The 26,194-nt window shown below is 44.1% G+C and overlaps 1 protein-coding gene across 4 annotated transcripts in view; it reads left to right on the forward strand.

The window, feature by feature from the left end:
* sgcd (sarcoglycan, delta (dystrophin-associated glycoprotein)) overlaps positions 1 to 26,194 on the forward strand; it is a 137,697-nt gene that overhangs the window by 71,067 nt on the left and 40,436 nt on the right. For all 4 annotated transcript variants that reach the window (XR_014569634.1, XR_014569635.1, XM_083771164.1 and 1 more), the window contains exons 3-5: positions 13,724 to 13,825; positions 19,855 to 19,942; positions 22,826 to 22,945. Coding sequence is in view for 2 of the 4 variants with exons in the window: in XM_083771164.1 (XP_083627290.1) it covers positions 13,724 to 13,825; positions 19,855 to 19,942; positions 22,826 to 22,945 (310 nt within the window). In the remaining 2 variants the exon portion in view is untranslated. The remainder of the gene's footprint in view (positions 1 to 13,723; positions 13,826 to 19,854; positions 19,943 to 22,825; positions 22,946 to 26,194) is intronic.

The raw sequence follows: 26,194 nt of genomic DNA on the forward strand, positions 1-26,194 counted from the left end.
TATATATATATATATATATATATATATATATATATAATTGCATGCAAAATAGAGGAGGCCAGTTTTGTTAGTGGTTAAGTGCGTCCGTGTGGCTTTTATGAATGTTGAAACGCGACTGGGTAATGCTACTGTACAGTATGCTGGATCCATGGGGAAATACTTCCCTGGTCATTAAGGGTTGTGTACACATTTTCAGATGTGTGTGAAGTGTGACTTCCATACAGATGAGGGTGTGTGTGTGTGTGTGTGTGTGTGTGTGTGTGTGTGTGTGTGTGTGTGTGTGTGTGTGTGCGTGTGCGTGCGTGTGTATTTGTCATTCTCATCTTGTGTGTTTGCAGGTAGCTGAATGAACAGTGTTTTCCAGAAGAGGAACACAACACATTAAATATTTAACACACACACACACACACACACACACACACACAGGCGTTAACACTGTCCAAGGCCAATCCCCCCCCCCCCCCCCTCTCAAACATTTTTTTAATAAAAAAATAAAAAACAAAATAAACATTACACCAACGTTAAGTGGAAAAAGAGGGCTGCATGTTAATAATTAACTGACACACTCACTGGCGCAAGAGTAAATAAGTACATTTGCTCAAGAACATTTGTAGGTACTTTTACCATAATATTACCTTACATGAGTATTAAAAAAAACACGGATCGACGCGGACATTGCTGTTCCTTGGAGTGGTTGCACCACTCAAAAACAAACAAAAAAACAGAATCACTGTCCTCACTGAAACGCAGAAAGATAACACCACAGTGTGGTGAGTTAATAATTAACTTCCACACTCATTAGCCATTCATGAAGTCTTTCTAAGGTTAATGAGCACAGTAACATCCCCATTATAATTATAAACGTGTGTGGACAGAAAGGCCGTCGCAGTAATTAGATAAAATAAAGAGAGAGAGAGAGAGACTTAAATGATATTGCGGTATATATTCTGGGGCAATAGGTTCTATGCACGGCAGCCATATTGGAAAGAAATTGGGCCTCCTCGCTCCTTACTTCCTTCACTAGGTGTTACCAATGACACTAATGAAGGCTCTGTTCCATCCAGCGGCCGAAGTGAGTTTTCTCCAACGGGTGGCTGGCATCTCCCTTAAGGCCTATTCATAGTCTGGTTTTTCGGTGGTGAGGTGACCACCGCTCCGGTGGTGAGCTGACCGCCGGAGCTGAAATAACGCTGAGCGGTGGTGAGTAAAAACAGAGAGAAGGGCTGGAGCGGTGGCGGTGGATTGCGCCTCAACCGCGGCTCGTGACGTCATGTTGTAGTTCGGTGGTCACCTCACCACCGAAAGTCCAGACTATGTATGAGCCTTTAGAGATATAGGGTGAGAAGTTCATGTCACGCGAGAGAGACTCTCACCTGGAAAGGAGCCAGCTTAGGTGGTCCGGCCATCCGGTTGACTGACGGACGGACGGACGGACGGACGGACGGACTGACGGACGGACGGACGGACGTCACCCAGGGTGGTGTGTATATAACAACGGTTGCCGGTGGGTAATCGTTTCCATGAATCATTCATTCAACAATTAGCATATTGACAGCGACGAGCAGCAGAAGCTCGTGCGGGTCTTGTGGGTGTTATTGTAGTCTTTCCGTTGCTCATGTCATCTCATTACAGAGTGAAAATTGCATGCAGTAATGAGATGACACATGTGTGTGCAAAAGTGTTCACAACTTTTTCAAAAATAGCAGCATCTACTGAAGTATAAAATCTAAAATAAAATAATGGTTACAGGTTACACATGTGCCTTCCAGGTCTTAATGGAATAAACATTTAAAGTTTCACTACGAACATGTTCTTTCTCCCGGTGGCTAAACGTTGCCCCAGGCAACAGAGAGTTGCCCGGGGCTCTCTCTGTGGCGGCATGCAGTGTTGATTGATTTTGACCGCACATTTTGATTTAGTTTTTGTCATAGTCTTTTTGAGTAGGATTGTATTTAGTTATAGTCATATTTTAGTCATCTGGGATGTTTTAGTGGTTTTTTTTGTGATTTTACACAACGTTGCATGCTGAAAATAGCAGATCTACAAGCTCACAGCTGAAAGAAGATCTGCTATTTTCAGCATGCAACGGAGCGTGAAATGACTTGTCTGTTCTACTGGATCTCTTCTCCACTCTGCCCTCCCTGATACTCGTCCCTCGTCTCTATTTTATTTTGTTGACAAAATTGACAATATTTGACAATTATTTAGCTTCTGTTTTTAGTCATCATAGCTTAGTTTTTATTTTATTTCCTTTTTGTTGGTGGAAAGAAAGGTAGTGGATGAACGTTTTTCACCGTCTAGTTTTAGTCGACAAAGGTTTTGTTCGGCGGAAGCGCCACCATTTCCATCCACTTCAAGTAAACGTTTGAGAACGCGTTGAAGCGCGAAGACAACATGACATTTTGTTCGGGAACCCCTTTTGGTGTTAGCATTATGTTGTGCTTTAGCTATTGAAAAATAGCAGATCTACAAGCTCATAGCGCGCCACCGAGTGGCACGCTACGAGCTTGTAGGTCTGCTATTTTTATTTATTTATTGACTGACATAGAAACATAGTATATAGTATAGTATAGTATAGTATAGTATAGTATAGTATAGTATATAGTATATAATCTGATCTCAGGTCAAAATGGGTTAAAATGATCCAGGTTAAAAATATATATAACAACATTGAAATTAAATGAAAATGATGAGCCTTACTTACTGTACATAATATTGTAGACCCTATAGGCTACTGTACAGACTCAGAGTGTGCGTGCCTGCGTGCGTGCGTGCCTGCGTGCGTGCGTGCATGACAGCGACAGAGAAAGAGACACAGACGGACAGACAGACAGACAGACAGACAGAGACCAAACGAGCCACACAGGGACATTCATCATAACAACGGGCAGACATTAAAAAATGAGAGACACCTTTGGTTTATCCTCCCAGCTGTTCCCTCCCTCCCTTCCTCCCTCATGGACCCAGCCAGCAGCATCTATAAAGTGGAGTGTGTGTGTGTGCGTGTGTGTGTGTGTGTGTGTGTGTGCGTGCGTGTGCGTCGTTGACGGTAGCCAAGTGCATTTACCGGACTATATTTACTTGAGTATCTGTACTTTACTTGCACACACACATACACACACATGCACGCACACACACACATATATATATATATATATATATATATATATATATATATATATATATATATATATAATTTAGTATTATATTATTTTAGTTTATTTATTTTCAATCTTGCAAAAATATATACTAACTAGAACTGCACTCTGTCGAGTGCATACTTGCTTGTTGCACACTAGTAGGCCATAAATGGCCAACTAGTGCTCAAGCAGAGCGCGCAAGTATTTTCAACCGCTGTAAACTGTGGAATCTCAGTATCTCTGTGAAGGAACGTTTGAAATGTCTAATTATTAGGTGTAACTATTTGCTACCTATCTACTTTATGCATGTAAACACCTAGTATTATTAAGTATGGTTCAAGTTTCTATCTATATAAGAAATACACTTTTTAGAAATATTCTAGATCCCTTTTTAGTTTTTCAAAGAAAAATAAATCATTGATATGTGATGAAAAAAAGGTATATAAACTGAATTAAAATATGTTATACAGTATATATTTTTAATTTATTGTAAATTGTCAATTACTATAGTGATATTAATACTAAATCATGATCAGAGTAATATGTGTCTCTAACTTCAATTTCTGTAATAATACTTGTAAGTTGATTAGCGGTATACTGTGGTTACTTTGCGCCAAAAACCGTGCCAGCCACCCCTGCCACTTGATGCGTATGCAAATAAAACAGCTGATTTGTGCCTGGTTTGCTGGGACCAGATTTCATAAATTACCATATTTCTTACGTCATCATTGAGAGCTAGTCATACATATACACACCAGTTTTTTAGTCATCATAGCTTAGTTTTTATTTTATTTCCTTTTTGTTGGTGGAAAGAAAGGTAGTGGATGAACGTTTTTCACCGTCTAGTTTTAGTCGACAAAGGTTTTGTTCGGCGGAAGCGCCACCATTTCCATCCACTTTAAGTAAACGTTTGAGAACGCGTTGAAGCGCGAAGACAACATGACATTTTGTTCGATGATGTCACTGGTGGACTGCTTACTGCCCACAGACAGACTGAGTAGGGGGGGAAAACGGTGGCATTTTATCATGAACATTAGTGAGGACCAATTACATGAAGATAGGTTGAAAACGGCTGAAGTGGTCCATTAAAAAAAAAAAGCATGTACTTTTGAACACCTACATGTATTACAGTAAGTAAAGCAAGTACTTTAACTGGAGTACAGAGTTGACAGGACAGGGCCACTTGGAGAGTCTGCATCCATAACATCCATAACATGTACTGTAGAGTTTAGAGAGTTGACAGGACAGGGCCACTTGGAGAGTCTGCATCCATAACATCCATAACATGTACTGTAGAGTACAGAGTTGACAGGACAGGGCCACTTGGAGAGTCTGCATCCATAACATCCATAACATGTACTGTAGTGCAGTGAAGCAGCTGTCTGTGTGACCATACATAATGCATTGTACTGTACAGAGAGCCACATTGTCTTTATATAGCCAACTAAACTAAGGTCGTTCACTCAAAATGTACACTTGCCCGGTAGCAACCTTCACCTGCCTGACCATGTTGTGTACTTGCCCTGGGCAATCGGGCAACCGTTAGTGTCAACCTGTGTGTGTGTGTGTGTGTGTGTGTGTGTGTGTGTGTGTGTGTGTGTGTGTGTGTGTGTGTGTGTGTGTGTGTGTGTGTGTGTGTGTGTGTGTGTGAATGACAATCACCAAGGATATTGCTTTGCAATTTAACTGCTGTCATATAAACCACATACCACCCAAAGTTCCTCTCTCCACTTAGCTTTAAGTATGTGTGTGTGTGTGTGTGTGTGTGTGTGTGTGTGTGTGTGTGTGTGTGTGTGTGTGTGTGTGTGTGTGTGTGTGTGTGTGTGTGTGTGTGTGTGTGTGTGTGTGTGTGTGTGTGTGTGTGTGTGTGTGTGTGTGTGTGTGTGTGTGTGTGTGTGTCATGCACATGCAGAGTGGTTTGTTTACAACGTGACAGAGAGACGTGCACACCGCCTCGTTATAAATGTTTTCCAAGAGCAACCAGGGTCTACCGTGGTCTGTCTGTCTGTCTGTCTCTCAGCGCCGTCTGTCTGTCTGTCAGCTCCGTCTGTCTGTCTGTCTCTCAGCTCCGTCTGTCTGTCTCTCAGCTCCGTCTGTCTGTCTCTCAGCTCCGTCTGTCTGTCTCTCAGCTCCATCTGTCTGTCTGTCTCTCAGCTCCGTCTGTCTGTCTCTCAGCTCCGTCTGTCTGTCTCTCAGCTCCGTCTGTCTGTCTGTCTCTCAGCTCCGTCTGTCTGTCTCTCAGCTCCGTCTGTCTGTCTGTCTCTCAGCTCCGTCTGTCTCTCAGCTCCGTCTGTCTGTCTGTCTCTCAGCTCCGTCTGTCTGTCTGTCTCTCAGCGCCGTCTGTCTGTCTGTCTCTCAGCTCCGTCTGTCTGTCTGTCTCTCAGCTCCGTCTGTCTGTCTGTCTCTCAGCTCCGTCTGTCTGTCTGTCTCTCAGCGCCGTCTGTCTGTCTGTCTCTCAGCTCCGTCTGTCTGTCTGTCTCTCAGCTCCGTCTGTCTGTCTGTCTCTCAGCGCCGTCTGTCTGTCTGTCTCTCAGCGCCGTCTGTCTGTCTGTCTCTCAGCTCCGTCTGTCTGTCTGTCAATCAGCTCCGTCTGTCTGTCTGTCTGTCTCTCAGCTCCGTCTGTCTGTCTGTCTCTCAGCTCCGTCTGTCTGTCTGTCTCTCAGCTCCGTCTGTCTGTCTGTCTCTCAGCGCCGTCTGTCTGTCTGTCTCTCAGCGCCGTCTGTCTGTCTGTCTCTCAGCTCCGTCTGTCTGTCTGTCTCTCAGCTCCGTCTGTCTGTCTGTCTCTCAGCTCCGTCTGTCTGTCTGTCTCTCAGCTCCGTCTGTCTGTCTGTCTCTCAGCTCCGTCTGTCTGTCTGTCTGTCTCTCAGCTCCGTCTGTCTGTCTGTCTCTCAGCGCCGTCTGTCTGTCTGTCTCTCAGCTCCGTCTGTCTGTCTGTCTCTCAGCTCCGTCTGTCTGTCTGTCTCTCAGCTCCGTCTGTCTGTCTGTCTCTCAGCGCATTATTATTAGAAACATGCTGTGACTGCAAAGGGCTGCGGGTTCAATTCCTGCCTTCGGCTCCTGTGAACAACACTTCACGCTGCACTGATTGGTCCTAATGAAGTGCACCTGCTTGAAGCCACGTTCCAAGCTAATTGTGGCGGTGACGAGAATACACCGACCCCCTCCCCCAAAGTTCACCCATTTTGGTGTCAGCATCATGTTATGCTTTAGCTATTGAAAAATAGCAGATCTACAAGCTCATATCGCGCCACCGAGTGGCGCGATACGAGCTTGTAGGTCTGCTATTTTTGAAAAATCGAAGAGCGACTGACATTTTTAGAATCTGATCTCAGGTCAGAATGGGTTCATCAGACCAGTGTGTGTCCGGCGGAAACCTCGTATGAATCTGATCTCAGGTCAGAATGGGTTAACAGTCGTGCATGGAAGAATAATTATTACTAGTCTATTATGTATTGTTATAGTAATCATTGCTATAAAGCAGTGGTGGTTTCCCAAGCCTCTTCACATCAAGGTCCATTATTTCCCATTCAGCATTTGAACCACGGACGGACCACCATTTGATGAGATTTAGCCTCTCAGACCCGCATGGGTGAATATTGTGTTATCGTTGGATAAGATCTCTTGTCCACATGCTGTGTTGATATACAGTAACAGCAGTAGATAACAGGCAAACGTTGATCAAAATCATTACATGACAATCCTTTATACATTCTCCTATATGTGTAGACTTCTTGCAAATGATGTAATGCAGAAGTTTGACAATTATTTAACTTTTGAGAGCATATAGAACGGCAAATGTACATATCATGAACGATAAACACAATGCGCTTATCAAATAATTTGTAAGAAGAAAAACAAAACAAAAAGTGTTCTATCCTGCCATGTTTTTCTTCTTACAAATTATTTGATCGGCCCAAAACATTGTGTTTGCTGTCATTTGTCGTCACAGCTCGAGTTGGCTTTGTCCGCGGCGTAAACGTCTTTATATAAATACTTTTTGAAAAGTCTATGAGGAAAGTTAACGGGGAATTCACTTCTGGTCCTCGGGGGGCGGGACTGCGAAGCTCTGTAGGACTCTGATGAGTCAATAACGATTATATTGATCCATGTGTCCTGGTCAATGGGAGACGCGCGCATGCACGCAGGTTCAATTCACCCTATGACGTGTGCTGATGATTTCAATGAAGTGCAGGGAGGGGAGAGGAGAGGAGAGGAGAGGAGGGGAGGGGAGGGGAGGGGAGGGGAGGGGAGGGGAGGGGAGGGGAGAGGGGAGGGGAGAGGGGAGGGGAGGGGAGGGGAGGGGAGGGGAGGGGAGGGGAGACCCCCTGCACTCACAGTGTTATTTCAGTGACCTGGATTCAGTGTGTGAGGGTTGTGGGATAATGAAGAAGCATATCCAATAGGCTAAAATGCTTTCTTCTCTGCTCACTGCGTGTGTGTGTGCGTGCGTGAATGCTTACACGTGTGTGTGTGTGTGTGCGTGCATGCGCGTCAAGCTACCGTCCTCAAATGTCGAGCTGTGAAAGACTGTGATTGATTCTGTCATTTCGAGTGTGTGTATGAGGAGCCCACACACTGAGGGTGAAGAGATACTGACACGCATGTCCTCTCTCTCTCTCTCTCTCTCTCTCTCTCTCTCTCTCACTGTCCTACTGTCTGTCTCTCCTACACTGTCTCACTCTCAGCTGTCCTACTGTCTGTCTCTCCTGCACTGTCTCGATGGAGAAAGAGGTCCATGAAAAACAACTTGTAGCCTAACACGTCATGTAGTTACAGTAGCTATAGTAATGTTCACAGTCTCGCCCCCCAGATGTGTTTTGCATTCATCTCCTTGAGTTGTCGTCGGGCCATTTGAAGTCGCGCGCATCTTCTACACCGTTAATTGGCCACTCTGGAACCAACTAAGCTCATTTTCGCTCCATCACCTTTCCGACTAGCGCGCACAAAACCAGCCTTTTTTGTCGGCACCCGCCCGGTTCTCAGGATGGTTTCATTTGGCTGGCAGGGGGAGAGCTTTTTTGTGTGAAATGAGATGTTTTGCAGGTAATTACGGCGCCTACACCTGAAGATATTAGCACAACAATGGGTGAAAAGAGATGAGGGAATTTACTGTGTGCCACGGAGAGTATGCTTTGTGTGCGGATGTCCATTGACTATAGCGGGGTAGAGAGTGCTGGACCCCCAGGGGTCCTTGAGGGAGTTCCAGGGGGTCCCCAGCTAAATGATAGTTAGGAACCAAATGGACCCTTATGGGTCTGTAACTCTGAGAGTATACACATTTTAATTGACATTGATTTTACAATATAATTTGAGGGTCCCAGATATATACCGGTAAATGCCATTAAATGGGGGTCCATAGACTAATAATGCATGTCAAACTGGGAGTCCTTGCAATTAAACGGGTTGAGAATCACTGCTAGAGCTGTAAAAATATTTTCTTATGGGGGTCCCTGGTATATCTTTTTAAAGATACACCAGGGGCTAATTAGTGTCAATTTGGGGGTCCTTGACATGAACAAGTTTGGGAACAACTGCGAGATATGAAAGCACAAGTCAGACTTGATGAAATACATAATAGTCTTGATCTAAGGCTAGCTTCCACCCACTAGTGACCATGACGTATATGAAACGTTACACAGAAGATACAGTACAGAGGAGTTAACAGGGCAACTCACCCCTTTACAGAGGAGGTAACAGATACAGTACAGAGGAGGTAACAGGGCAACTCACCCCTTTACAGAGGAGGTAACAGATACAGTACAGAGGAGGTAACAGGGCAACTCACCCCTTTACAGAGGAGGTAACAGATACAGTACAGAGGAGGTAACAGATACAGTACAGAGGAGGTAACAGGGCAACTCACCCCTTTTCCCTTTTCCTCCCGACATTGTCCCACGTGAGGAGTGGGAGAGGCTAGACGGCAGTACAGAGACCAGAGTTATTACATGAATGTAGGGGACACAGGGACATCGTGCAAATGTGTGTATCATTGCATGTCTGTCTAGCATAGCATTAGACATGTCTCCTTGCATCTTGGAGTTGTAAATGGTGCATTTATATAGCTCCTTTATCCAAGGCGCTTTACATATATTGTGCACTAACATTCACCCATTCTCACACACACACACACACACACACACACACACACACACACACACACACACACACACACACACACACACACATTCATGCACCGATGACAGAGGAAACCATGCAAATAAGATAAAGGCAAATAAGTTTAGGGCTAAGGTGTAAGGGCTGGCACAAGATATATAGACCCAAGATTATTATTCCAAAACACACATTAACCACTCTATAGTTCTGCTATTTTAGGAATACACTGAAATGTGTGATATGAGTAGGTTACAGTAAAATTATGACACTCTCAGCCATGCATGTTTATTTTACAAAAGGCTGCTGTATCGTGTTTACATACTGTACCTATGTGTGGAGTTAAATCTTTGACATGTTGAACATGTAACTTTTGTCCCCGATAGATAACTCGGCACTTTTATACGTGTGCGGGGCACTTTATTCAGCACTTTAGTTTTGTCGCGCGGAACTTTTTTTCTTTATCATTCCTTTATTGCGCGAGTGTTTTGTTTTTGTTGGGGGGGGGGGGGGGGGGGGAGAGAGAGAGAGAGAGAGAGAGAGAGTTAGCATCCGGCAGTTTCTACATGCTGGGGACCCATACTCAACATTTATAACATCAGTTTCTACATGCTGGGGACCCATACTCAACATTTATAACATCAGTTTCTACATGCTGGGGACCCGTACTCAACATTTATAACATCAGTTTATACATGCTGGGGACCCACACTCAACATTTATAACATCAGTTTCTACATGCTGGGGACCCATACTCATCATTTATATCATCAGTTTCTTCATGCTGGGGACCCATACTCAACATTTATAACATCAGTTTCTACATGCTGGGGACCCATACTCATCATTTATAACATAAGTTTATTCATGCTGGGGACCCATAGTCAACATTTATAACATCAGTTTATACATGCTGGGGACCCATACTCAACATTTTTAACATGACCGACCCCAACCTGAATCTAGTAAGCCTTTAAACCCTATACACACACTTTTCGGGAAAAATAAACAGTGGGAAAACGCTGCAAAAAATGAAGCAGTGTGCAGTGAGCTTTAGCCTCCTTTTTCTCGCTGTACAACAATATGGCCGATCTACTTGTTTATATTGTAGATCTGCTATTTTGACCAAAGTTTCACCCCAAGGCACGACATGGATGCTAGGGACAGCACCTGGTTAGCATGCTAATAACAGCACCAGGTGCATTTCACACATAACAATACATTACATCAATAAAACAATAACTTTCATTGTGTTGCATCATGTAAAACTGTGTCTCACATCAGCCCCTTTTCAGTGTGTGTGCACACGGACGGATGGACACACATGCACGGAAACACGCATGCATGCACGGACGTGCGTGCGTGTGTGCGAATGGCAAATGTCCCCACACGTATAGGCTATAGTAAAATGCAACAGAGTATTTCTATATTGCAGTATTTTTTCCCCCCATCACTGTTTTCCACACAAAGCGGACAAATCCTAGAGAGGCACTTCTGGTGGGACAATTGTTTCAGGAAAAAACAAAACGTATTCAGAGACGGTACAAGTAGCTCTCAACGCCCCTCCCCTCCTCTCTCCCATAGCCTCTCCTCCAGTCAGACCATCGTCTTATCACCACCATTTGTCACACATCCTTCGCCACGAAATCACTTTCTCGCCGCGCTCGTTAGATACGGCCGTGGGTCCATTGTTCTGGAGTCCCCGGCGAGTGGGAAAGTGAAACTGGACAAAAGTTTTTTGAAGGTTGGCACACAATATCAATCAGTTTGCGATGCGTTCGTTCGCCGTGACCGTGCTAGCGCCTCGTTAGTCTCGCCAGTCAGTGGTGGAGGAACTCGAATCAACTCCGGTAACCTTATCGAGGGGAACACGACGCGTTGTGGGGAGGGGGAGGGGTGGCAGTGGCTCAGCTAGGGGTAGCGGTCGAAAAAGTAGTCAATTAGTAAGTACTCAATTGCTTGCAGTAAGTAAACTTATTGCAATATAGTTTGTATTCAAGAATGTACTTGAGATAAACTACAAAAAGTAAAAGTGTTACTAATGCAGTTGTGCAGAATGTCTCATTTCAAGTTTTCAAATGAATGAAACACATTTTGAATATAGCCAATCTCACAAGCTCACAATGCGTCACGACGTGTTGTGAGCTTGTAGATCAGCTATTTTCAAATGGCAGAAATTGTATATAGGGCATGCGCTGAAGTGGTTAATGTATGTTTTTGTAAAAAAAAGAAAATACAAATTTGAAAGTAACTGGTAACTAAAGTTTTCAAATAAATGTAGTGAAAGTACATTTTAAAAAAGTGATTTCGGATTGGAAGTAAAAAATACTTAAAATTGGAAATAGTTAAAGTAAAAGTACCTCAAAACTGTGCTTAAGTGCAGTATTTAAGTAAACGTACTCGGTTACTTTACACACCACTGCTAGAGTGGCCCGTAGAACGTCCGCATGGGATCTGTGGGGTTCCCGGTTGGACCCCGGGCTCCCCCAGAGTTAGTGTCAAAATAGACTGGGGTCCACCTATGCTTTCTATATGGCATAGGCAGCTCCCGGGAAGGATCTGCGACTGGCAAAATACATTTGGGAGTACCTGTGCGACTGTCCATAGTTTCTGTGGTGCATGTCAAACTGGGGGACCTTCTTCATACTTTTCAAATGGGGGTCTGTGGGCTAATAAGTGTAAATGTTGCGGCCCTTTTCCTTGAAGATATTTCCCTACCATGCATTTGTACAAATACTTTCATGTAAGTTAAAATGAACGGCAATTAAAGATATTTATGGGGGGGGGGCAATATCTCACAGCGGGTAAGGACTAGTGCAACTAATTAATTAGAGCGACAGAGAGAGAGAGATTGACGTTTGCACTACTGTATGCCGTATTGAAGTGGACTCTGCCCCAGACTTATTTTCTCTCCCTGGAAATAAAAACGTCTGGGTTCCCGAGGCTAGTGTCAAAGTGTCCTTGAGCAAGACTCTTAGCCCCTAATCTCCCAATGTGTAGGTTGATGCCTTGCATGGTTTCCTCCACCATCGGTGTGTGTGTGTGTGTGTGTGTGTGTGTGTGTGTGTGTGTGAATGGATGAATGTAATGCACAATATGTAAAGCGTTGTGTGTGTTCTTTTGTTCAGTATACTTCCAGAATCCATTTCCTTCAGGGTTTGTGAAACGGGGTTTCTCCAAGCGGGTGCTGTATAGAGTGCCTCAGAATACTTAGAATGTATCATGGTCATCAATTATAATATTATTATAATTTTTCAGTCTACAGTCCAACAAGTCTCTTCACCAAATATAGCAGATCTATTGGCTATTTGTGGTGAAGGTTCCTCCATTTACATTAGCTAGTAAATAAGGCGCTATAAGTAACAATGTAATTCAGGGGGTGCCATGGAGAAATAAGTTATTTGCAGAGGTGAGCTGAGGTAAAAAAGAGTTTGAGAACGCCTGATTTAGACACTCAACCGCTCCTGGGTCTAGACCAGTGTGGATATAATCCGTCTGATCTGTCTTATCATCATCATCCACACACACACACACACACACACACACACACACACACACACACACACACACACACACACACACACACACACAGCGGGTGTGCTTGTGTATTGAGTGTCTCAACTCATTTCATAAGACATTTATGAGAGGGAGATAAATCAATGTCCTCAGAGAGAGAGAGAGACTTTGGGGATTTCTCAGGTCATGATCTCTATTAGCAGATGATCAAGAGACATCAGGACAAACTCTATCACTCTCTCTCTCTCTCTCTCTCTCTCTCTCTCTCTGATATTCTCATCTTCAAAGCCGGTCATGCAAGGCTATACGTGTACATGCCAGAGAGAGAGAGAGAGAGAGAGAGGTGGGGAGGGAGGTCAGTCATATCGTTTGAATCAAAGCAGACACTTTCTATCACCATGTGTAGCTGGTACCATGTGACTGACTGGCTGGCTGGCTGGCGGGCTGACTGACTGACTGACTGACTGACTGACTGACTGACTGACTGACTGGCGGGCTGGCGGGCTGGCTAGCAGGTCGACTGGATCACATCTCATCCAAACTCTGCATCATTCATGCATTTGCGTTGTTCTTGCTTACTGTAAATCACTCTGGATTAAGAGCATCCGCCAAATGCCTAAACTGTACTGGTCTCAGGTGTGAATCTTAACAAACGCATACTGTATGTATTGTGGGTTAAAAAGAAATGCATGGGCCCAGGCCGTAGCGTAACGGTCTGGGCACCGGACTGGTAATCCAGTCGCAGTGTGCCGCGGATTCGACTCCCGGACCCGACACGGCCTTTACTGCATGTCATCCCCCCATCTCTCTCCCGTTTCCTGTCAGCCTACTGTCTGTCCCTTCAAAAATCAATAAAAGGCGTAAGCCGCAAAAAAAAAAAAAAAAAAAAAAAAAGAAATGCATGAAAAGTAGAACATGACGACTAAAGAGCTGTGTGTTTGCTTTCTGCTCCTCAGGACGGGATGGGAAACCTGAGAATAACAGAGAAGGGCCTGAAACTGGAGGGAGACTCTGAGTTCCTACAGCCTCTCTATGCCAAAGAAATACAGTCCAAACCTGTAAGTACCGCTGCACGCACGCACGCACGCACGCACACTCGCTTTCTCACACACACGAATGCACGCACGCACACCAAACTAAGTAGGCTACCTTGACGACAATGCAGGCTTATGCAAAGGTTATAATGTAATTTTGTAGCATATTATTCAGACGGATGCCAGGTTTTATTGTTGACATGGCATCCTATAGATTCCTATAGTTTAAATTTAGATTGTTTGGTTCTTATTGGTCTACGATTCTAGTTTACAGAGATTATTCTTCCTTTGTCTGGGAACCATGACTCTATACGCCCTTCTTCACACACGACCAACTATATCAATCACTGTCAGTTTTCTCAAGACAGTCTAAGCGAATCCAGTTTTCTCATTTTATAGGTACAGATCGAAAACACAAGACAGGCACGTCAGCTCCACTCTATTAACTAGATAGCTGTCTGTAAGAGAGCTGGCCATATCGGCCATAAAAAATGCCTTATCGCTATCGGATCGGTCTCTAAATAATCCAGGTTATTTTTTTACAGATGTTGATGATGCAATACTAATGTGACCGTCAATGGCCACTTGGAAAAAGAGTAAATTTTCGATTGATTGAGGGCCATAGGCTTGTTTCCATTGTGCGACTCGAGTGTACTCGGTGGTCCCGAGTACCTTGGTCCGAGACGGAGTGAAATTATGGGCGAGACGGGAGACGAGACCGAGTCAATGAACATGTGGACTGGAGACAACACTACCAGGCAACGTTGGCACGAAGCAGAAAGAGCCCATGTCCCCCCTCCCTGTCCTGAGCAAGCATTTTATAGCAACGCTGGCGACTGATATAATTACCCTTTAATGGAAAGGGACCTTAAGCAGAACCAGGCTCTAGGGTGGGCAGCCATCTGTCATGGTGGGAGGGGGGAGGCAGGGAGGGAGGGGGAGAGAGAGAGAGAGAGAGAGAGAGAGACGGGGGGGGGGGGAGGGAGAGAGAGATAGGGGGGAAGGGAGGGGGGGTATAGACACTGTCAATGTCAACAGGAACTTACTTTTTTTTACGGTAAAAAAGACAAAAAGGATGAGAGGAAAAGGTCATGTGGTGTAGATAAATCAAGCTACAGGTGTGATGCACAGACCATTGTTCAGGAGTCATGGTTACCATCAGATACCGTAAGGCAGTGGTTCCCAAACGTTTTAATGTCAAGGACCCCCAAATTTGACACTAATGAGCCCGCGGACGCCCATTAGAAAAGGTAATGCCAGGGACCCCCACAAGAGAAGATATTTATGGATCTAGCAGTGATTCTCAACCCGTTTAATTTCAAGGACCCCCAGTTTCACATGCATTAGTCTACGGACCCCTCATTTAATGGCATTTCTATCTGTGGGACCCCCAATTTATATTTTAAAATCAATGTTAATTTTACTCTGAGAGTGTACACATGGAACCATTAGGGTCCATTTGGTTTCATTTGTACACCCACAGAGTTACAGACCCATAAGGGTCCATTTGGTTCCATTTGTACACCCACAGAGTAGGGCTGGGCGATATGACAAAATCTCATATCACGATATAGAATTTATTTTATCACGATAACGATATACTCACGATATAGCATATTTTTTACGATACCTATTTTTTTATCTAAAAGAATTGATTTTTGTTCAGGTCGAGTACTTTACTGTACTTGGGCTGTACTGTACTGTACTGTACTGTACTGTACTGTACTGTACTGTACTGTACAAGCTCTCCTCCCTGGCCTCTGTCTGTGTTAGGCTGCACAACAGTGACACTTGGTGGTGACAATAGTTATGCTATTTCCGTGCTCGGATACAGGGACAGGGACACACATAGCTGTCTATAATGGTTGCACCACTCAAAAAACAATTAAATTCACATTATCCAGTCTACTTATATGAATATAATACTGATGCCCTTCCCATGCACAGACAGGCCCAAAGCAAGTACAAAAATATTACAAAATAAAATGTATATAATAATAATTAGAGGCTGAACTCAATTGTTCAGCCTCTGTAGACATTTTTAAAGCACAGCTCAAGACCCACTTCTACAACATTGCTTTTAATTGATCTTTTATTTTTTGTTATTCATGTCCTCACTGTATTGCATCACTGCTTGTTTTTTAATGTCGTTGCCTTGCTTTTCTTTTTTTCTCCATTGCTCTGTAAAGCACTTTGAGAGCTGCATTTCATGTCATGAAAGGTGCTATACAAATAAAGTTTTATTAGTATTATTAATAATTATTATTATTATGACAATTAAAAAGAAAAAAGAAAGAAATAAGACGTTGCCATTCAGACACAGAAGTACAGGCCTGTGTCTGCATTAAATTGGCTTAAGGAAAAAATAAATATCTCATGTCACAGTTTGTCACTACAGTTGTTTCAGTTCATTTAAGCTCTGTATAGGGAATCAACATGTTCTGTTGTAGTTATAGTTTAGTTTGTTAAAGACGTTGGGCAGCTTAACGATGTTTAATTGACTACAGGCGGAGTGAGAGAGAGTGAGAGAGAACGCGATCTTGTCGTCAACTCTCCATGCCCACAGCTGTGCGTATATGGGAGTCTGGGACGAGTGGGGCTTTTTCTTTTCCTTTTTTTTTGATGATCACAACAAAGTCAGCGTCTTGTGTTGTTGTTGTAAGCTGTTGCTGAATTAAGGACTTTTCAAATGGAATAATTTATTTGGAACAATAAAACAAGACAGACACGCGTGACGCAGCAGGAGGACTGCACAGGTAAGAGGAACGTCTTCGTCTTGGAAGAAGTTTGCAGTGCACCCGACGACGGACAAGCTTATTGTTCAACTGTGTAAAACATGCGTGGCTCACGCAATTTATCAATTTGACCCAACATGAAACCTGCATTTATAACAGTGAATGACCGGTTACTTTAGGGCGCGTTCGGAAATAGCGCACTAGGCGCACTGTGCAATGCAAACTGATAGATGAGTTCGCTCCGGTGTGGTATTTCCGAACGTGCCCCTTACACCGCTCTGAATCTCGTCAGCCATCATCATCATCTCCCTCTTTTAGGTGCAAGCACCACCTCGGCTTGTGTTGTGGTCGTGTTGGCCTTAGAGTATATAATAGAGAAGACATCCGAAAGGTGTTGGCTCACTGTTTTCAGTGCGCGCGGTGGGCTGCTGGGCATGCCGTATATAAGCGCTGTGACGTAAAATACTGCCGTAAAGCGAAACGGCGATATAAGCGATATAGCTTTTTTTTCGTGATAGACATTTTCTATCGAAAATACGATATATATCGTCATATCGCCCAGCCCTACCCATAAGGGTCCATTTGGTTTCATTTGTACACCCACAGAGTTACAGACCCATAAGGGTCCATTTGGTTCCAAACTACCATGTAGCTGGGGATCCCCTGGAACTCCCTCAAGGACCCCTGGGGGTCCCCGGACCCCACTTTGGGAACCACTGCCGTAAGGTATACCCCAAGATACACAATTATCACATAGTGTATGAGATCATCATCATCATATTTTTTTCCAGGGGGTCCCCAGCTAAAGGATAGTTTGGAACCAAATGGACCCTTTTGGGTCTGTAACTCTGAGAGTGTGCAAATGGAACCAAATGGACCCTTATGGGTCTGTAACTCTGAGAGTGTACAAATTAACTCTCAGATTAAATCAGAGTTGAATTAACAGTGATTTTACAGTTATAAATTGGGGGTCCCAGAGATAGAAATGCCATTAAATGGGGGTCCACGGGCTAATTATAGTGTCAGTTTGGGAACCACTGCGCTAACAAAACCTGCCGATTGAGGCTGCGTGCCACAGGACGGCTCACAGCTTGAAACAATAGGAATGAGAAAGACCAACATCAGACATCCTCTCATGACCTCATGAAGGGTCAGTGATAGACGCCAGTGGTGGTAACTCAGTGGAGTTACACACGCATACACACACACACACACACATGCACACTCACACACCCGCACACGCATGCACGCACGCGCGCGCGCACGCACGCATGCACACACACAGGGGAAAGAGCTGTCTGCAACAAGATGAATGTATGAATGCATAATAACGTTATGAGTGGCAACAACAATGAACAGTGCAATGGATGACGGTGAACTCTGCACTGAACAGACAGACTAATGCCTTGTTATGCTGAGGTTCTGTGGATGAATTCATAATGGGATTAATGCCTTGTTATGCTGAGGTTCTGTGGATGAATTCATAATGGGACTAATGCCTCGTTATGCTGAGGTTCTGTGGATGAATTCATAATGGGATTAATGCCTTGTTATGCTGAGGTTCTGTGGATGAATTCATAATGGGATTAATGCCTTGTTATGCTGAGGTTCTGTGGATGAATTCATAATGGGATTAATGCCTTGTTATGCTGAGGTTCTGTGGATGAATTCATAATGGGATTAATGCCTCGTTATGCTGAGGTTCTGTGGATGAATTCATAATGGGATTAATGCCTTGTTATGCTGAGGTTCTGTGGATGAATTCATAATGGGACTAATGCCTTGTTATGCTGAGGTTCTGTGGATGAATTCATAATGGGATTATGATGGAGCAGTGTTCATGTCGTCGACTGAAATTGTGACGAAAAAACTCTGACTACTTTTTTTTCACTGACGAAATAAAAACGAAATAAAAAAACGAAATAAAAAATAAATGACGACTACAACTGTGACTAAATATGCTGACAATTGTGTCTAAACGTGACGAAACCCCTGGGAGATGGATTGCTGAGGTGGATCGCCACACCCACACATCAGCTCCCAGTACTTCCCGCACGACTTGCCGCACCCAAGCCGTGCTAATCATACGCTGAGTTGGCGCTGCCCGGGATCGAACCCATGACCTTGTGGTCATCAAGCTAATGCGAGATGTCACTGTGCTCACAACAAAAGCCCCCACCTCCCTTAATAACCCGGAAATGAAACAAGGATAGTAGAGTTAGAGCGGACGGGTGTGCTTATGCTGCCACCTAGTGGCAGTAATAAAGTGAAACATGTAGCTATAGGTGTAATGTTAGAGACCACAGAAGTGAACCTTTCAAGGCTGTTTTCTCAACTCACTGTTTTCTGCAAGACATTACTCTATAAGCCATATCTCCAAAACTGGTGGGTCAAACTGAACAACCACTATGTCAATTTGAAGCTATCATTACCTGCTTTCATATGACATGAAAAGATAAAACGAAAAATTCAATGACTTAGCCTCGGTCAGAAACGGTCACATATTTCAAGATTTTGAAAGTAAGCCTATGTAAGCAAACAATGTAAGTAAAGTTATCTCTCTCTCTCTCTCTCTCTCTCTCTCTCTCTCTCTCTCTCTGTCTCTCTGTCTCTCTCTCTGTGACTGTCTCTCACATCTAGATCCTTAAAATGTGGGACCAACAACTCAAATTTCCTAAAATATCCTGCTCTTATATTATCATATTTATTGTATTTTAATAGGAAGTGTGTCTCAGTCTCTACCTCAGCTGAGGTACAATGACCAGACACACTCTGTTCTGGAGGTGGATAGGACTTCTTTCTCTGTGGCCAGACTGTGGTCACTCACTCTGTATTTGGTCAAGCTCTGTCTTTGCTTTTTATCTTTGACCGAAAACAGATACTCGGCCAGTTTATATTCATGTTTTAGGGCCAGATAGCAATTAAGTTTGTTTCAAGTTTTTGGTTTGATTAGTCCAGTTCCAGATATGTGTCTTTTATTAGTTTACTAATTTGGTTGACTCTAATTAGTGGTTTTGAAGCAGTGCTGGTCTGAGGTTGAGGCTGGGCACGGTTGTTGGGTTGTGAGTGATCAATAAGTCCAAGGACTAATTGGCAAAAGAGGCTCTTTTGGGGTTTCATCTCCTGGGATTGCAGGGCCTGGAATCCCAGGCTGTGTTTGGGGGCTTGATTTAAGGTGTAACCAAAATGTTAGTGTTCTTTTCCTAATGCTAATAATGAACGGCCTAATTCTCTCTCTCTCTCTCTCTCTCTCTCTCTCTCTCTCTCTCTCTCTCTCTCTCTCTCTCTCTCTCTCTCTCTCTCTCTCTCTCTCTGCAGGGTCGTCCTCTGTACCTGCAGTCGTCCAGGAACGTGTCGGTCAGCGTGGTGGACAGCAACAACAAGGTGCTGACGTCACTGGTCACAGGTAGGCCCATGACACAGTGACGTCACTGCACCATCCTTTGTTTTCACTGGTCACAGGTACAGTAGGCCCATGCAGTGTCTGGGTACCCCCAATTTATATTGTAAAATCAGTGTTAATTTAACTCTGAGAGTGTAGGGTCCATTTGGTTCCATTTGTACACAATCAGAGTTACAGACCCATTAGGGTCCATTTGGTTCCTATAACTATCATTTAGCTGGGGGTCCCCTGGAACTCCCTCAAGGACCCACGTCCTTTTTTTCCAACAGGCACCTTGAAGGCTGTGTTGGAAACTATCCTTTTTCAATAAAAACGAAGCAAAACTATGGCGACTAAAACTATGACTAAATATATTGACAATTTTGTCGCCGAATAGAACATTAGACTAAAATGTTTGCGAGGGACTAGTGGAGAAGAGGTCCAGTAGAACTGAAAGACACGCCATTTTACGTTTTGGCCGTGTGCGGGCGTCGCTCTCCGAAAATAGCCGGTCTACGACCTTGTAGCAACTTGTAGACCAGTCTTTTCCGGGCACACTGCAGCCGAGTATTTCAACGCCATTGCGGCCTGCCAAAACACATTTTAGTCGTCCAAGCCCACTGTGACCTCGACATGGCTTGACGGGCTTATCATGCTTCCCACAAACTCCATTTGGGATGGTGTGGTGGAGTTCTACAGAAGTGAGAAGTACGGGACCGTCCTGCCGCGATGTTGACAAGTGGCGCTGAAGGGGTCGCGACCCAATCGTCTGCGCGTGACGACTGTAACTGATTGGAGTCAGTGACTCGTTCCACCGCCGCAAAGTAGCGCCGTGTCGCTACGTTTCACTGCACTTGCATCAGTGCTGAGTCTCACTGAAAGAACGTCTCTCTCTCTCTTCTCTCTTCTCTCTCTCTCTCTCTCTCTCTCTCTCTCTCTCTCTCTCTGTCCCCGCCTGTCCATTCTGTAATGGAGCTGTCGTCAAAGCCCACTTCACCAGAACGGAAAATCACTCTGTGTAAACATCACCCACACAACCACAAACAATCATTCACATCCCCTAACACACTGACTGAGTCTGGGGGAGGAGAGGAGAGGAGAGGAGAGGAGAGGAGAGGAGAGGAGAGGAGAGGAGAGGAGAGGGGAGGGGAGGGGAGGGGAGGGGAGGGGAGGGGAGGGGAGGGGAGGGGAGAGGAGAGGTGAGGGGAGGGGAGGGGAGGGGAGGGGAGGGGAGGGGAGGGGAGGGGAGAGGAGAGGAGAGGAGAGGAGAGGAGAGGAGAGGAGAGGAGAGGAGAGGAGTTTGGAGGAGAGGAAGCAAGACTATTTGTGTTTTTCTTTCATTTATTTCCTTTTGACTGTTTGGTTTCAATTTCAAGTAATTTTTCTTTATTTTTTTTCCTTTTTTGAGACTTAGTTTAGATTAATTTTTATTATTATTGTAGTCTTAGTAGTAGTAGTTTTTTAATATATGATATTTGTCAGGGACGAGATTGGATGGAGGAAAAGAAACGGGTCTGAAAAAAGTGTTGTGTAATACAAACAATCTTATACCAAATGTACCATTTAATATGTTGACAAAAATGTTGAATCATATAGTGTATACACCATTGCAGTATGACTCCATACCCAAAACACTCAGAAGGTGTCATTATTTCCCCCTCCAGCTGGTTGCAAAAAGAAAATAAACGTTTATTCCATTTACGTCAATGGGTATTTGACTGGGCTTTACACAAATTGTATTACCTGAAACATTGCCATAAATACGTAATGCTTTCAGTGTTGCTAGTGTAAAGTCTTATTCCGATTATCATGACACTTGAGCCCTGGTTCACACCGCTCTCACAGTGCACATTGCAAGCTTGTAGTTTAGCCATTTCACTATAATGTATACATATATTGTCCTGAACAATTGGACCTTGCGGATCTGATATTCCATAATATGAATACTGGGCGGGTAAGGACATAAAGTTTTGGCACCGTTTTACTGAGGTTAAGGTTAGGAATAAGGTTAGGTTTAACCTTTTCAAGCTTAGTTTGCTTAGGTTACGTTTAGGAATAGCAGCATGAGCAGTTCCGCCGGCTGTACGCCTGGGGCGTACAGCCCCATGTGAGTTTGTTGGTATTCGAACAGAGCACCGAAGTCTGACGTCGATATTGCTAGAGGGCTCGGGTTCATTTACTTTTTCATTTCAATTATAATCCCCATGGGGGCGATCTTAGATCGCCTCATATAAGAACTGTGTTTGAAAAAATATACAAATCATCCCGGCGGTTTCACTAATTTGGATATGAAGAATCGACTGACTGAGAGAAAACACGAATGTTACTGCTGCCAAATTAGTTTAGTTAATTGTTGGCCAGAAGCAGACTGTATCAAATAGTGACTGATTGTCGTCGGTTCCGTGGGTTCCGTGAACCCCTTGGAACCAGGGGGTGAGTGAGTGAGTGACGTCTGGACTTCGGTGCTCTATAGCAGTTGTTCCCAAAGTGGGGTCCAGGGACCCCCAGGGGTCGTTGAGGGAGTTTCAGGTGGTCCCCAGCTAAAGGGTAGTTGTACATCATTTGTGCATAATTTGTACCATTTGTACACTCTCAGAGTTAAATTGACATTGATTTTACAATATAAATTGGGGGTCCCAGAGATATAAATGCCATTAAATGGGGATCCGTTTAGCCTAATGCATGTCAAACTGGGGGTCCTTGAAATTAAACGGGCTGAGAATCACCACTAGAGCCGTACAAATATTCTCTTATGGGGGTCCCTGGCATGCTGCTTTCAAATGGGGGTTTCGAGGGATAATTGGTGTCAATTTGGGGATCCTTTCCATGAAAAGGTTTGGGAGAACCACTACTCTTTCTAGGCATGCTGCATGGGGTTCAAGTGGTCACTGTGGTTTTGTGTTGCAGGCTCCGGTGGGTTCGTGGCCAAGGGGAAGAGGTTCGAGGTGAAGACCAAATCAGGGAAACTCTTGTTCTCTGCCGACCAGTCTGAGGTGGTGGTGGGGACGGACAGACTGCGCGTCACGGGTGAGTAACACCGCCGTTAGTACAGTGTACGATGGGGGGTCTTATGTTCGAACACAAGGCTGCTGTATTTTATACCTCATACTAAGCATTTAAAGTATGAGGTATAAAGTACATGTGACCATTGACATCCTGTATAAGGCAAAAACATCAAAATGTCATCATGCTTTAAGTAGCATGTGACATGTCAAACTAGGGGGTTTCCATGATGCTGAATCCATTCCCAGCATTGCCAAGGAGTGTTTTTTTTTTTTTTGCAAAAATAATGCTTGGAATGGATTTAGCATCATGAAAACCCCCTAGTTTGACATGTCACATGCTACTTAAAGCATGATGAAAATTTGATATTATTGGTATGGTTACATATCAAATTGCTCAACGTGCAACTTTTAGCAACCAAGCTTAATCTCCGTGGCACGAAACAGGTTGAGTACCGAGGCACCAAGTACAGGATGTGTAGAATGGGCCACAGGTCTAATCTAAATGGGTGAAGGAAAGTACTTCCATATTCATCCCTAAAACTGGTCTTATACCGAGAGAACAGGCACAAAGACCTGGGTTGAATGAGATCCATGCACGGGGTTCCCTTTAACTTGCAAAATGAACCTTTTTAACCTTTTATCTTCTCTCCTTACCTTGGAACATATTCAGATGTGAATGGGCCCGTATCTAAATGTGTGTGCGTGCGTGCGTCTGTGCGTGCCTGCGTGTGTGTTACACGTTTCCGTGTGCACGCACTGAACCAAATCTGCCATTTCTCCAAAGTGCAAACCGTGAAGCTAACACGCCTTGACCTTTAAATGCAGTTAATTCGGTGAGTGGCTGCCTCTCTCTCTCTCTCTCTCTCTCTCTCTCTCTCTCTATCTCTCTCTCCCCCCCCCCCCCCCCCCCCCGTCGTCAGTTTCACAGCTCTACCGTTGCAGGGCTTTATTAAAATAAATGCCAGGGAGACGGAATGTAAAAAGATATAAAAGGTGTGCCGGGTCCACTTGATGCTCCTGATCAGAGCGCCCAAGGGGGGGATTCTTAAAGTGCAGAGAGACGTGACGGTGCCACGTGACGTCACATGCTGGTCCAGCCAGTATAGTAACTCATTTTACTTTTACTTTTAAGTGCTGTACTTAAGTACAACATTTTGAGGTACTTTTATTTAACTTGAGTATGTACATTTGCCAGTGCCTTATAATGTCTACTCCACTACATCTCAGAGGTAAATATTGTACTTTTTTTTACTCATTATTAATTGAAAACTTCAGTTACTTTGTAGATTAGATTGTCCTGTTCTGCCTTTATTTAAATTCGATTGGATTGCAGTGGAGACTGACAGGAAACAAGGAGACAGAGAGACAGGGAGTGACAGGAACATGCGGCTCCGTGTCAGTCTGCAATGGGCTCTATGTGCACACACGCCATTTTGGAGAGAACTTGGGCCCCTACTTACCGATGATACTAACGAAGGCTCTGTTCCATTCTGGTCAAACAGAGTCAGGGTGCTGCCGGTGTGCAATGTTGGCTCGCTGGAAACACGCTGAGTCCTTGAGAGGGGGTTCCAAATGGCCCCGTTCGGGTCTGTAACTTAGAGGGAGTTATGGGGGTCCTTGCAATTAAAAAAGTTTGAGAACCACTGTAAACTAAACAGAGACTTAATTAGTATCATCGGTAACACCTGTGAAGGAAGTAGGAAGAGCCATTCTGTGTGCATAGAGTTTAATATGTCCATTGTCACCCCCTATTGGTTAGGTATAGGTCTGCAGGTGACTGGTTAGGTTCCCTACAGTAGGCTATGAGTAGCCTCGGAAACCCAGACGTTTTTATTTCCAGGGAGGAAAAAAAAGTCCACTTCAATTCGGCATAGAGTAGCGCAAACGTCGATCACTCTCTGCTGATTTCTGATCGTCTGCACCATCAGACAGACAATGTGGCGCGATGTGGTGGGTTGTTGCTGCTGTTTTCTTTTTTTGTAATAGTCTAAATCTACACAGTAACGTAGAAACTAAAGCTGTCAAATAGTCAACTGTGACTCTTTTTGATACCGAGACAGTCATGGCGGCAAGACTAACTGTTCAGGAGAGGAGAAAAACTGATTTAGATGAGATAAAATGAGTTAATAGCACTGGCAGACTCTTCACATACTAGAGCATGTCTGAAATAAATGTCAGAGCTGAAATCGACACGCAAATACGAAATAAATGCTTGAACATGTAGCTAGGTGTAATGTTAGAGACCACAGAAGTGAACCTTTCAAGCCTGTTTTCTCAACTCGCTGTTTTCTGCCAGACATTACTCTATAAGCCATATCTCCAAAACTGGTGGGTCAAACTGAACAACCAATATGTCAATTTGAAGCTACGATTCCCTGCTTTCATATGACATGATGAAAAAACTCTAATGACTTACTGTGTGTCAAGTTTGGTCACACATGTGCAACGTGAGAAGTCGTGGAAAGACACATACTGTACTCTAGATTAAAAGCACCTCAAAATTGAGCAGTACTGGCGTAAACAATAAACATACATACAGTCATCAGCCAGTGGAAGTCAAAAGCACTCCTCCTTTTTGCAGTCTCCTCTTTGTGTATGTTATTATAATATAAGTGTGCTGTTTGGCTGCATGTCTGTGCCGCGTCTCAACTCCTCACTTCATTTCCCCTGCAGAAAGTGAGCTGATATAAGAAGAGACACCCACACGCTCGTCTCATTGTACCGTATAGTATAGTATAGTATAATATAGTATAGTGGGCCACGCAATACAAAGAGCTCTTGATTTGCATAGATAGAGGATGCCGCTCTCAACTACCCTGACAGAATTTACAATGCGATTGTTCTCCTACAAACTCTTGTGACGCTGAGCCACGTAGCCTATAGACTTATTTTTATTATTTATTTATTTTTGAAGAAAAATATCTAGTTTCAATTCACTTCACTTCAAAGATCTAGTTTCAATTCACTGGGACCTCTCGTGTAATATTGCTTAATTATTCTATACTACAAGCTCACAAGATCTGCTAGTTTCACTAGTTTGGGTCGCATGCAAACATCTACGTGCTGTGAACTTGTAGATTGATTATTTCCGTCTCGCAAGCAACGCGGCAACGCAGCCGTATGACAGACTACGGACCCTTGAACCCCAGGGAGAGTGCAGGTCTCATTTTGTCTGCTCTGCACACATTATTTATGTTTCAACTCTCCAAACCAGCTGCTTCCCAAAACCCCGCACTCCTCGTAATGTCCCACAACGCGGAACGCCGATCTG

This window comes from Protomyctophum parallelum (genome assembly GCF_964188405.1).
Source record: "Protomyctophum parallelum genome assembly, chromosome: 1".
NCBI classification, from domain to species: domain Eukaryota; kingdom Metazoa; phylum Chordata; class Actinopteri; order Myctophiformes; family Myctophidae; genus Protomyctophum; species Protomyctophum parallelum.